This window comes from Staurois parvus, unplaced genomic scaffold, assembly GCF_062004578.1.
Source record: "Staurois parvus isolate SC_StPar_1 unplaced genomic scaffold, SC_StPar_1.0 ptg001470l, whole genome shotgun sequence".
Classification (NCBI taxonomy): domain Eukaryota; kingdom Metazoa; phylum Chordata; class Amphibia; order Anura; family Ranidae; genus Staurois; species Staurois parvus.
In genome coordinates this window covers 244,053-258,704 of record NW_028319266.1, presented here as the reverse complement: position 1 = coordinate 258,704, position 14,652 = coordinate 244,053, and the positions used below count along the sequence as shown (strand labels likewise).

Below are 14,652 nucleotides of genomic sequence, written 5' to 3'. Positions count from 1 at the left end.
TAGCAGAAAAGGTGAAAATGATCTTTTATTTGTATCCTGAACTTCTATATGCATTGAATATAATTTGCACGCAATGAGGGCTGCAGAAAAGTAGCATTGCGGCCCCGAGGAAGGGAGGGGGGGCTCTGGAAACGTGGCGGGACCCAATTGATTAAGGGTTCTTGTGCCAAGCTGTAGATAATGCAAATGGCCATACATGTTACAATTTGACAAATACACCCATCCATGTGCTAAAGCCAGTGCCAACATCTACCGCACTATTTGAAATACATGTCTATGGGCAAAAATGCTATGATCACACCCATGATTTACTCTGTGTGCCCATATGCCTCGAATACGGCCGCGTGCAAGTGCTCTATACCAGGGGCAGACTGACAACTCATGGGGCCCCCGGGCAATAGGGGATCATGGGGCCCCTGTGTCCTTGCCCAAACTCAAAAAAGCCTATGAAAAAGGTACCAGGGGCATCTCATGGGGCCCCCTACTGACCCCGGGCCCTCGGGCAGTGCCTGAGTTTCCAAATGGTCAGTCCGCCCCTGCTCTATACTCTCTAACCTGCACTGAAAAAAAGTTTTTTAAAAACTCCTTATTTATTTATTTATTCATTTTGCTGCTGTGATCCCACTTTCTATTAGAGCGTGGCTACTACGTTGGGTCTCCATGGTCCCACTATATGTAGGAACGTAGCCACCCACATGGAAGAAAAATTTATTTGAAATATATTTTAAAAATACTCTTCCCAAATATATTGACATATATTTGAAATACTACAATTTTAGCCATATTCAATATGTTTCCAAATATATTTCAATATATATATTATTATTATACAGTATTTATATAGCGCCAACAGTTCGCTCAGCGCTGTACATTATATTGGGGGACAATACTTGAGACAGTACAATAACAATACAATGCGACACACGAGGGGTTCGAGGGTCCCGCTCCTTGAAACTTACATATATATATATATATATATATTGTGGCAGTGAGGTGTCCAGCCACGGTCAAAATCAAGCTGAAAACCCTGGATTCTCAACCAGGCAGGTTGAGGGGCTCCAGAGAGTTGATGTATTGCAGAGGAAACTGGCTTTTCGGTTTCCTCATTTATTCATTAAGTCTGTTTTGGGATCTGGAGCCTGGAGATTTCAAAGAGATCTGGGAGGGATGAAATCTCCAATCCGGGGTCCGTGTTTTGAGAACCCCCAGCACACTGATTGTACAGGTGGGCGCAGGGCTTTTTGTAGAGGCCTAACCATGGTTCTGAGCTCCGCCCCGGCAGACAGGAGTCAGGAGGGCTCCGCCCCGGCAGACAGGAGTCAGGAGGGCTCCGCCCCGGCAGACAGGAGTCAGGAGGGCTCCGCCCCGGCAGACAGGAGTCAGGAGGGCTCCGCCCCGGCAGACAGGAGTCAGGAGGGCTCTGCCCCGGCAGACAGGAGTCAGGAGGGCTCCACCCTGGCAGACGGGAGGTCTCTGCCTTGGAGTCAGTTGGAAGCCAGACTAGCTGTGTGCTAGTGGCCAGCTGTGTGCGAGGGCCATAATTTGGGAAGAGTCTGCAGGAGACAGACATTGAACTGCGTACAAGCCAGGAGGCTGAATCTTTGTTGGTATTGCTTGATGGTGGATAGCCCTGCGTGGGAAGCATTTTTGTTGAACTTTTTCTTTTAAATAAAATTGGGCCAAAAGGCCCTTAAAGAAGCGAGTTGCTGTGTGCTTAAACAAGAAAAGCTCTACCATTTTGAAGCGAGTTCCCACAATATATATACACTGTATGTTGAAATGCATTTTTATTACAAAATATATGAAAATATTTTTTAAAATACATTTCAAATATACTGTATGTCTTTAAAAATACAAATCTACATTTTTGGAATGCATTTACAAATATATGTAAAAATACAGTTGTGTCCAAAATTATTCAACCCCCAATGCTGTAAAGGGGTTTAGGGACTATAGTGTACATTTGGAATTGTATTCAGAATCAAATCCTACAAGGACGTTGTAACTACCCAAATGCAACTAAAATGACATCAATTGTTTATGTAATACAGTAGTAAATGGTTCTTATGTGGTTTCTTCATTGCCACAATTATTCAACCCCTTAAAGACTACCACTCTGAAGAACAGAGGTTCATACAGGTGCTTTCCATCAGGTATTGAAAACACCTGTGGATGTCACCGAGCAGCAATCAAGCATAATAAGCACCAATTAGGCAGCTTTAAAATGACTGTGATACTCAGCTCCTTCTAGACATTTACTGGTGTGGTTACAAACATGGTGAAGGCAAGAGAATGGTCCAGGAAGACAAGAGAAGAGGTGATTTCTCTTCACAGGAAGGGCAATGGCTATAAGAAGATTGCAAAGATGTTAAACATACCAAGAGACACCTTAGGAAGCATCATTCGCAAATTCAAGGCAAAGGGCACTGTTGAAACGCTACCTGGTCGTGGCAGAAAGAAGATGCTGACTTCGACTGCTGTGCGCTACCTGAAGCGTAGAGTGGAGAGAAGTCCCCGTGTGACTGCTGAGGAACTGAGAAAAGATTTGTCAGATGTGGGTACAGAAGTTTCAGCCCAGACAATAAGACGCACACTGCGTAATGAAGGCCTCCGTGCCAGAACTCCCAGGCGTACCCCCTTGCTGTCTCCAAAGAATAAGAAGAGTCGACTGCAGTATGCCAAAAGCCATGTGGACAAACCACAAAAGTTGTGGGATAGTGTTCTGTGGACTGATGAAACAAAATTAGAACTGTTTGGGCCCATGGATCAACGCTATGTTTGGAGGAGGAAGAACAAGGCCTATGATGAAAAGAACACCTTGCCTACTGTGAAGCATGGTGGAGGGTCAATCATGCTTTGGGGCTGTTTTGCTTCTGCAGGTACAGGGAAGCTTCAGCGTGTGCAAGGTACCATGAATTCTCTTCAGTACCAGGAGATATTGGATGGAAACGTGATGCAGTCCGTCACACACCTGAGGCTTGGGAGACGTTGGACCTTTCAACAGGACAATGATCCCAAGCATACCTGCAAGTCCACTAGAGCATGGTTGCAGAGGAAAGGCTGGAACATTTTGGAGTGGCCATCGCAGTCACCAGACTTAAATCCGATTGAGAACCTCTGGTGGGACTTAAAGAAAGCAGTTGCAGTGCGCAAGCCTAAGAATGTGACTGAACTGGAGGCCTTTGCCCATGAAGAATGGGCGAAGATACCCGTAGATCGCTGCAAGACACTTGTGTCAAGCTATGCTTCACGTTTAAAAGCTGTTATAACTGTAAAAGGATGCTGTACTAAGTACTAAGATTGAATGTCACTTGGGGGTTGAATAAAACTGATAATGCTGTGAGCACAGAAAAGACATTTGTGGTTATTTCATTATAACTGTTATGTTATATTTGTCTGACCTACAAGTGCCTCTTTAATGTAAATGTAAGCAAGATGACTGAATGATCAAAAGCAATGTCAAACTGGCCAAAACACTCAATTTCAGTGGGGGTTGAATAATTTTGGCCACAACTGTAGATGTTTAAATGACTATACTATGTTAGAAGAATCTGAAAAATATATTTAAAAAATATATATTTAAAAATATATTTCGACATATGGCTGCGTCCTTCAATGAACGAATGAGAAATTGCTACAAATAAATGTTTTGATTGTTTTTCAAACCAGTAGTTACAATGTGCAACAATGTAACATAAACAGAAGCCATGCAACATCGCATGGCTTTGTGTCCTTTGTGTATGTTACATTGTAACTAATTTTTTTACAACACTTCAGATATATATAACACACACACAATTATTTTACTAAATAATAAATACAGTTTGCATTTCCTGGCAGAAATAGTGAAATTTTGGCATTTGTATTGAAAAAAAGACCGATCGTGCCAAAAAAACTGTCTATTCTTTAAGGATGGTGATGATATGAAGCCATTTATTATCACAAAATTACTTGGCTCCTTTTTAAGTCCTAATGATAACAGAAATCACTCAAATGGCGCGGATGAAAAAATTTCCCTCCCCTGGAATGTTTGGCCTTGGTACAGCCACACACAAGGGAACACACACAGGTTACCATGGCAATTCAAGCGTAATTTCCCACATCTGTGGCTTTTTAAATTGCAATTACCCCGGGTTCAAACCTATGGGGCCGTGCGGGCCATGTTTTGCTCGGGCAGGAGAGCCCATTCATTTGAATGGACCCCGTGCCCGTGACACGCAGGGAAGAAGTCCCTGCACTTCTTCTGAAAACGCAGCCGAGGTTCCGAGTACGGTTGCGTTTCCCAATGCAGGCGGCGTTCCATTAGAACTAATGACATCCGCCCGCAGGTCCGCAATTCTCTGTGCGGGTGGTTTGGCTGCACGGGTTAGTGTCTGTGTATAAATAGTCAGTGAGTTTGTTAGCTTTGTTAGCGTGGATGCACTGAGCAGGATAGATACTGAGCCATGGGGAGCAACGAAGAACTGTAAAAAGACCTGCGTAACAAGGTAATGGAACTTTATAAAGATGGAAAAGAATATAAAACAATATCCAAAGCCTTCAATATGCCAGTCAGTACTGTTCATTAAAATATTAAGAAGTGGAAAGGTCGGGGATCTCTTGATAAAAAGCCATGGTCAGGTAGACCAAGAAAGATTGCAGCCACAACTGCCAGAAGAATTGTTCAGGATGGATACAAAGAAAACCCAACAGGTAACCTCAGGAGAAATACAGGCTGCTACTGTAGAAATAGACCAGGGAGGTACAGTGGATTGTCAGATGCACAGCAGAGCCAGGTTTGCAGCCAGGACACAGGACTGGAGCGGAGTCGTAGGATAGCCAGGGTCATAACAGTCAGGCAGCGTGGTACAGGATCAGGAGGGAAATGCCAAAGTCAGGAACAGAGCCGAAGTCAGGAACCGGGGGGCAGAAGAGAACTCAGAGTCGGGTCAGGAACAAGCCGGGTCAGCACCAAAGGAATCGCACAGGAAACAAGCAGGACACTGGGGAAGCTGAAGACCAGTCAGCACTGAATCAGCACCGAGGTGCTCTTTAAATAGCCCGCCCAGCACCAACAGGCGCGCCTGGGTCCTAGTGCCTGCCCGGTGCCATCATTGGTGACAGGCTCGCCTGGGTCCTAGTGCCTGCCCGGTGCCATCATTGGTGACAGGTGCGCCTGGGTCCTAGTGCCTGCCCGGTGTCATCATTGGTGACAGGCTCGCCTGGGTCCTAGTGCCTGCCCGGTGCAATCATTGGTGACAGGCTCGTCTGGGTCCTAGTGCCTGCCCGGTGCCATCATTGGTGACAGGCGCGCCTGGGTCCTAGTGCCTGCCTGGTGCCATCATTGGTGACAGGCGCGCCTGGGTCCTAGTGCCCGCCTGCCTGTATGCCTTGTCGGGATCCTGCGCATGCGCAGATTCATGCGCTGTGGCGATCTTCTTGTTCCCTGATATTGTGGTTGTGTCAAGGAGTACAACAATACTTGAACAAAAATGAGCTGCATGGTCGAGTTGCCAGAATGAACCCTTTACTGCACAGATGCTACATAAAAGCCCGGTGAGACATGTTAAGGTGTTGTCGGGAATATTGTAACAATTTTTTTTGGTATGATCAGTCATATTTTCAATATCAGTGCCAAATTTTTATGATTTCTACCAGGGTGTGCAAACTTTTAAGAACAACTGAATATATATATTTTGTGACAGTGCAAGGTCCTGCCACAGTGTGAGATTAGGATGAGTGAGAGTAGAGATTCGTTTGGTAGTCTTGGATCGGGGCCTGGAGTTTGAAGGTTCTGAAATGTCTTCGGTGGGATGGAGCCTTCAATCCTGTGTCCAGGTTTTTCTGAAGTTCTGCAAGCTGTATGTGTGTGTGTCCAGGTCTGATGAGAGCTCAGAGCAGTTGCTGCCATTTCCCAGATGGAGACGGCATCCCTTGTGAAGGGCATTCATTACCCAAGGACTGGAAAAGTCAGGACATCTATGCAAGTCTGGGAGACCAAGAGAAGGTCTGAGAAGTCAAGAAAAGCAAGGTCCATAAAGACATGGGGGAGCCAGTTTGGGTGGAGTCCTGACCTCAACCCCATAGAACACCTTTGGGATGAATTAGAGCGGAGACTGTGAGCCAGGCCTCCTCCCCCGACATCAGTGCCTGACATGACAAATGTGCTTCTGGAAGAATGGTCCAACCTTCCCATAGACACCCTCCTAAACCTTGTGGACGGCCTTCCCAGAAGAGTTGAAGCTGTTATAGCTGCAAAGGGCAGGGCCAAACTCAATATTGAACCCTACGGACTAAGACTGGGGAGCCATTAAAGGTCATGTGTGTGGAAAGGGCGGGGCCAACTCAATATTGAACCCTACGGACTAAGACTGGGGGGCCATTAAAGGTCATGTGCATGGAAAGGGCGGGGCCAACTCAATATTGAACCCTACGGACTAAGACTGGGGAGCCATTAAAGGTCATGTGTGTGGAAAGGGCGGGGCCAACTCAATATTGAACCCTACGGACTAAGACTGAGAGGCCATTAAAGGTCATGCGCGTGGAAAGGCCGGCCGCCCAATACTCTTGGCAATATACTGTATATATATATATATATATATATATATGTCACACTACAAAAAAAGGGTTTCAGATAACCTTTACTGAAATCATAAACATTCAATAGTCTGTAGTTCTTCAACGCGTTTCGTAATGAGCTTCATCAGGAAATACACTTTATGATAAAGATGGGTTGCTCCCACTTAAGTGTTCCAGTGAAGTATCACTGACTGCAGGTCAAAGACAGCCACCACTAGAACCTAGAGGGGCCTTTGATGGACCACAGCAGGAGACAACAGGGCAGCATACCAAATTTAATAATGGTGCCCACATGTGCCTCCCTGTCCACTAGGACCACTGAAGAAAAGGAAATTCTACCTGACAAGACAAAGAACCATCTTAATCATTCCCTTCTCTTTTCAAACTAGGAAAGAATGTCCTTATATACACTTTAAAAGATACATTTAATCAGTTTAGTCTCCCAATGCCATCAAGTACAGTAGATCTGTAAGCTTCACATTTTCAGAGGTCCAATCATTTTTGTATCTCTTCCATGTTTAGTAGAGAAAAAAATCACCGATTTGGTGTCTTCAGTAGAACAGTCAGTTGCTCGATTTAATTTCTGATTCTCAAAACCATCTAACATATTCCACTAGACAGCCCTAGGAAAGAACTCACCACAAACCAGTAAAATAGTTCAAGGTTCCCATAGAAGGTTAATGCCATCACCAGGAGATGTCCGTAGGGGGAAAACACACGGAATAAATTGGTTTATTAATATATAACGAGGTCATCACATAAATGCTGCCGTGATAAATTATTTAGGCCGGAGACTTTTCTAACTACTAATATTATCATAGGGAATGTTTTGTCAGGTTTTAGAAGAGCGCATTTTAATGGCATCTAAAAACATGGCGTTCTGCAGAAATGGGGACCTTGCTCACATCTTTCGAAGACTGAAATCGGCAAGAATTGTCCCTCAGAGGACTCCAATTGTAACAATTTCAGAAGAGGAGAGGTAGACAGAGGATGGAGCGGAGTCCTCCAGCAGCGCAGAGTATTTCAGGAGAGGAGTTATAGAGGAAGGAGCGGAGTCCTCCAGCAGTGCAGAGTATTTCAGGAGAGGAGTTATAGAGGAAGGAGCGGAGTCCTCCAGCAGTGCAGAGTATTTCAGGAGAGGAGTTATAGAGGAAGGAGCGGAGTCCTCCAGCAGAGCAGAGTATTTCAGGAGAGGAGTTATAGAGGAAGGAGTGGAGTCCTCCAGCAGTGCAGAGTATTTCAGGAGAGGAGAGTTATAGAGGAAGGAGCGGAGTCCTCCAGCAGTGCAGAGTATTTCAGGAGAGTTATAGAGGAAGGAGCGGAGTCCTCCAGCAGTGCAGAGTATTTCAGGAGAGGAGAGTTATAGAGGAAGGAGCGGAGTCCTCCAGCAGCGCAGAGTATTTCAGGAGAGGAGAGTTATAAAGGAAGGAGCGGAGTCCTCCAGCAGTGCAGAGTATTTCAGGAGAGGAGAGTTATAGAGGAAGGAGCAGAGTCCTCCAGCAATGCAGAGTATTTCAGGAGAGGAGAGTTATAGAGGAAGGAGCGGAGTCCTCCAGCAATGCAGAGTATTTCAGGAGAGGAGAGTTATAGAGGAAGGAGCGGAGTCCTCCAGCAGCGCAGAGTATTTCAGGAGAGGAGTTATAGAGGAAGGAGCGGAGTCCTCCAGCAGCGCAGAGTATTTCAGGAAAAGGGAGCGGTGTTGGGAGTCTCCTGTCACACTGCTGCAGAAGACGGCTCTGGTAGATCCATATGTAATGAAACATTCATATTTGCTCCCCACGTCCCAGATTTCAGCGTACGCGATGACAACGTGTTATAATAATATATGACAGGATTGCGGGGGAAGAATCGCTCGGGCTCATTTGGACACAAGCTGGCATCTCACGTGAATGTAAATCTGCCATTCAACCTTGATCCCAGCCACATGTATCAGAGCAAAGCAATTTGCCGGCTTCATACATATCTGTGCGATGCTGCAGACAAAGGAGCTGCGGAGAGGAGAATGAGTGACAGGCCGGCCGCGGCGCTCGGCGCGCCGATAACAAGAGTCACGTATTCTGCCGTTCAAATAAAGGAAGCCAAAAATTGGAAGACTTACTCTGCATTCTCTGCAGCTCGTCGTGAGGATCTTCTGACCTTCAGCCAGGACTTTCCCACCATAAACACATTTGGCTGAAAAGAGAGAAGAGAAATTGGATGTTATTCGGACGATGAGAAGGAGATTGAAATGGATAATTCAGGAACATAATAAATGAATTCTTGACAAGACACAATGTGCGGCGGCATCGGGGTTCTCCGAAAATCACAATTTATTATGAGGAAGCCAACCTTGAGCTCCAGTCAGTAGCTTTGCTTAGTGAAAGTAGACAAAAAAAAGAGCGCTAGCTGGTCGTCTTAACCGCTTAACCACTTCCAGTCCAGACACGTTCCCCCCCCCTTCCAGTCCGGACACTTTCAACCCCTTCCAGTCCGGACACTTTCCCCCCCTTCCAGTCCAGACACTTTCCCCCCCTTCCAGTCCGGACACTTTCCCCCCCTTCCAGTCCGGACACTTTCAACCCCTTCCAGTCCGGACACTTTCCCCCCCTTCCAGTCCGGACACTTTCAACCCCTTCCAGTTTGGACACTTTCCCCCCCTTCCAGTCCGGACACTTTCCCCCCCTTCCAGTCCGGACACTTTCCCCCCCTTCCAGTCTGGACTCTTTCACCCCCTTCCAGTCCGGACACTTTCCCCCCCTTCCAGTCCGGACACTTTCCCCCCCTTCCAGTCCGGACACTTTCCCCCCTTCCAGTCCAGACACTTTCCCCCCCTTCCAGTCCGGACACTTTTCCCCCCTTCCAGTCCGGACACTTTCACCCCTCTTCCAGTCCAGACACTTTCACCCCCTTCCAGTCCGGACACTTTCACCCCCTTCCAGTCCGGACACTTTCACCCCCTTCCAGTCCGGACACTTTCCCCCCCTTCCAGTCTGGACACTTTCCCCCCCTTCCAGTCTGGACACTTTCACCCCCTTCCAGTCTGGACACTTTCACCCCCCTTCCAGTCCGGACACTTTCCCCCCCTTCCAGTCCGGACACTTTCACCCCCTTCCAGTCTGGACACTTTCCCCCCCTTCCAGTCTGGACACTTCCCCCCCTTCCAGTCCGGACACTTTCCCCCCCTTCCAGTCTGGACACTTTCACCCCCCTTCCAGTCCGGACACTTTCCCCCCCTTCCAGTCCGGACACTTTCCCCCCCTTCCAGTCCGGACACTTTCCCCCCCTTCCAGTCTGGACACTTTCACCCCCCTTCCAGTCCGGACACTTTCCCCCCCTTCCAGTCTGGACACTTCCCCCCCTTCCAGTCCGGACACTTTCCCCCCCTTCCAGTCTGGACACTTCCCCCCCTTCCAGTCTGGACACTTCCCCCCCTTCCAGTCCGGACACTTTCCCCCCCTTCCAGTCCGGACACTTTCCCCCCCTTCCAGTCCGGACACTTTCCCCCCCTTCCAGTCCGGACACTTTCCCCCCCTTCCAGTCTGGACTCTTTCACCCCCTTCCTGTCCAGGCCAATTTCTAGCTTTCACACTTTGAATGACAATTGCGCGGTCATGATACAATGTACCCATATGAATTTTTTAGCATTTTTTGAGACAGATAAAACTTTATTTTGGTGGTATTTATTCACCGCTGGGATTTTTATTTTTTTTGCTATGTAAATGAAAATGTCCAAAACTTTTGAAAAAAAAAGTGTTTTTCTTATAAAATTTTGCAAATAAATAATATTTCATCATAAATCTTGGCCAAAATGTATTCCGTTATCTTTTTAGTAAAAAACAAAATAACCGAAATTAGTTTATAACCAAAAATTATAATTTTTAAACTTTTTTTTACATTTTTATTTTATTTTTTTATATTATTTATGTTTTTTTTTTACATACTATCACCCTAGCAGTACAGTGTCACCATGGTGACACTGTACTACTTGTGGAGGGTGATGAAGAATTATTTTTTTTTTTACACTGATTAATTTTACACCCATAAAGGCTGTAAAAGCAATCATTTCTCTTTCTCTCTGGCTGCGTTCTTGCAGCCATTGAGAAATACTGTGAGAGCTGTGATTGGTCACAGCTTGTCACATGGTACAAGGCTGTTGTGAATAGCCCTGTACCATGTGACCTCTGTGATCATTCACAGATTTCACACGTAGTAAGCAATGATGTCAGAAGTGACATCTTGCTTACTACTCTGCATGTGATCACTGATTGGCCAATCAGTGATCACATGATCGGGACCACACAGAGAGATCCCGTCCGACAATCGGTGTTCCACTGTGTCTGGAGGACACCCAGGGAGCGCACACAAGCAGGGGGCGGGGAGGCCGTTTATAAACAGCCACCCGACCCTGCACTGCCACCGTCCGGCCGTTTATATACAACAGAAGGGCGGGAGGTGGTGAAGGACAGCCCTATAGCAGATATACTGCTACAGGTCAGCACCTGTGCGCAGGGTCGCGTATATATACATGATTTGCAGTTCCGGGTAGGGGGCGCGCGAGGCACGCACCACCATTCACGGCCACGGATGTCAATCACCGGGTCCTGGCCGGTAATTACCCACCGGCGCCCGGTGATTACTGAGCATCCCCACATGGAAGAAAAATATATTTGAAATGCTACAATTTTGTCCGTATTCAATATATTTCAATAAATATATATATATATATATATATATATATATATATATATATATATATAAATTACATTTTTTTTTTTTTTAATAAACATGCATTTCAACATGCAGTGTGTATATATATATATATATATATATATATATATATATATATATATACACACACTGAATGTCAAAATGCATTTTTATTACAAAATAGATGAAAAATATTTTTAAAAATACATTTCATGTGAGCTGGGAATGTTTTACTAGGGGGTGTGTGCTTCACTGTAAGCACACTGATCAGGATGGCTGTAGTGTGCAGTGCGCTCGAGCTGACAGGGAGGAAGGCTGTAAACAAAACAATCTTACATTTCAAATATACTGTATGTCTTTGAAAATGCATATCTACATTTTTGGAATGCATTTACAAATATATGTAAAACAAATATGTTAATATTACTTTTTTATATGTTAAAAAAAATCTGAAGAATATATTTAAAAATATAAATATTTTTTAAAATGGATTTTGTTAAATATATTCTTCAGATTTTTTTTAACAAAGTCATTTTAACATCTATTTTTACAAATATTTGTAAACGCATTCCAAAAATGTAGATTTGTATTTTTAAAGACATACAGTACATTTGAAATGTATTTGTAAATATATTGTTCATATAATTTGTAATAAAAATGCATTTCAACATACAGTATATATACAGTCATGGCCGAAATTGTTGGCACCCTTGATATTTTTCCTGAAAATCAAGTATTTCACACAAAAAAGGTATTGCATTAACACATGTTTTGCTATACACATGTTTATTCCCTTTGTATGTATTGGAACAAATATAAAACAGAGGCAGAAAAGCAAATATGACATAATGTCACACAAAACCCCAAAAATGGGCTGGACAAAAGTATTGGCACCCTTAACTTAATATTTGGTTGCACACCCTTTGGAAAACATAACTGAAATCAGTCGCTTCCTATAACCATCAATAAGCTTCTGACACCTCTCACCCGGAATTTTGGACCACTCTTCCTTTCCAAACAGCTCCAGGTCTCTCTTATTGGAAGGACACCTTTTCCCAACAGCAATTTTAAAATCTCTCCACAGGTGTTCAATGGGATTTAGATCTGGGCTCATTGCTGGCCACTTCAGAACTCTCCAGCGCTTCTTTGCCATCCATTTCTGAGTGCTTTTTGACGTATGTTTGGGGTCATTGTCCTGCTGGAAGACCCAGGATCTTGGACGCAAACCCAGCTTTCTGACACTGGGCCCTACAGTGCGACCCAAAATCCTTTGGTAATCCTCAGATTTCATGATGCCTTGCACACAGTCAAGGCACCCAGTGCCAGAGGCAGCAAAACAACCCCAAAACATCATTGAACCTCCACCATATTTTACCGTAGGTACTGTGTTTTGTTCTTTGTAGGCCTCATTCCGTTTTCGGTAAACAGTAGAATGATGTGCTTTACCGAAAAGCTCTATCTTGGTCTCATCTGTCCACAAGACGTTTTCCCAGAAGGCTTTTGGCTTACTCAAGTACATTTTGGCAAACTGTAGTCTTGCTTTTTTATGTCTCTGTGTCAGCAGTGGGGTCCTCCTGGGTCTCCTGCCATAGCGTTTCATTTCATTTAAATGTCGACGGATAGTTCGCGCTGACACTGATGCTCCCTGAGCCTGCAGGACAGCTTGAATGTCTTTGGAACATGTTTGGGGCTGCTTATCCACCATCCGGACTATTCTGCGTTGCAATCTTTCATCAATTTTCCTCATCCGTCCACGACCAGGGAGATTAGCTACAGTGCCATGGGTTGCAAACTTCTTGATAATGTTGCGCACTGTGGACAAAGGCAAATCTAGTTCTCTGGAGATGGACTTGTAACCTTGAGATTGTTGATATTTTGCCACAATTTTGGTTCTCAGGTCCTCAGACAGTTCTCGTCTCCTCTTTCTGTTGTCCATGCTTAGTGTGGCACAGACAGACACACAATGCAAAGGTTAAGTGAACGTCTCTCCTTTTTATCTGCTTTCAGGTGTGATTTCTATATTGCCCACACCTGTTACTTGCCCCAGGTGAGTTTACAGGAGCATCACATGCTTGTAACATTCTTATTTATCCGCAGTTGTGAAAGGGTGCCAATACTTTTGTCCAGCCCATTTTTGGAGGTTTGTGTGACATTATGTCGAATTTGCTTTCTTTCCTCCCTTTTTTTGTTTTGTCCCAATACACACAAAGGGAATAAACATGTGTATAGCAAAACATGTGTTAATGCAATACGTTTCGTGAGAAATACATGATTTCCTGGAGAAATATCAAGGGTGCCAACAATTTCGGCCATGACTGTATATATATTGAAATATATTGAAGACGGCCAAAATTGTAGCATTTCAAATATATGTCAATATATTTGGGAAGAATATTTTTTAAATATATTTTGATATCAGGTGTAGACACTGAAGTGTGCCGATGTGAGCTCCATGTAGCCAATTGTGGCCCTGTATGACACATGTTTCCAAGTGCCCCTCTTTGTGCCTCATGTCTCACAGTGTAACCCTGTGTGCCCATGTCTCCAAGTGCACCTTGTGCGCCCCATGTTTCCAAATATATTTGCCCTATGTTCCCTTGTTTGCCCTATGTCTCCAAGTGCGCCTTTGTTTCCCCCATGTCCTTAAGTATGCTCTTGTGTGCCTTATGTTTCAAGTGTGCCCCAGTGTACCACTATGTGCTCCATATCTCCAAGTGAGCCCCTGTGTGCTTCATGTAGTCAAGTGTGGCCCTGTGTGCCTTGTGTTCACAAGTATGCTCTTGTTTTATCCCATGTCTCCAAGTGCACCTTTGTGTGCCCCATGTCTCCAGGTATGCCCTTGTGTGCCCCATGTTTCAAGTGTGTCCCTGAGTGCCCCATGTCTCAAAGTGTGCCCCAATGTTCCCCATGTCTCCAGGTATGCCTCTATGTGCTCCATGTCTCTAAGTGTGGCCCTGTATGCCCATATCTCCATATAGGCTTTTGTGTGCCCCATGTCTCCAGGTGCACCCTTGTGTGCCCCATGTTTCCCAGTATGTTCTTGTTTGCCTCATGTCTCCAAGTGCACGTTTGTGTGCCCCATGTTTCCAGGTATGTCCCTGAGTTCCCCATGTCTCCAGGTGTGCCTCTATGTGCCCCATATCTCCAAGTGTGTCCCCATGTTCCCCATGTCTCCAGGTGTGCCTCTATGTGCCCCATATCTCCAAGTGTGTCCCCGTGTTCCCCATGTCTCCAGGTGTGCCTCTATGTGCCCCATATCTCCAAGTGTGTCCCCGTGTTCCCCATGTCTCCAGGTGTGCCTCTATGTGCTTCATGTGTCCAAGTGTGCCCCTGTGTGCTTCACGTCTCCAAGGGTGCCCTATGCACCCCGTGTCTCTAAGTGTGCCCCGTGTGCCCCATGTTGCCAAG

At 45.3% G+C, this 14,652-nt stretch overlaps 1 protein-coding gene across 1 annotated transcript in view; it reads right to left on the bottom strand.

Annotated features, from left to right (window-relative positions):
- Positions 1-14,652, bottom strand: part of NELL1 (neural EGFL like 1) — an 846,265-nt gene that overhangs the window by 629,209 nt on the left and 202,404 nt on the right. Inside the window, exon 8 of the mRNA XM_089662420.1 lies at positions 8,657-8,730. Coding sequence (XP_089518546.1) covers positions 8,657-8,730 — 74 coding nt within the window. The remainder of the gene's footprint in view (positions 1-8,656; positions 8,731-14,652) is intronic.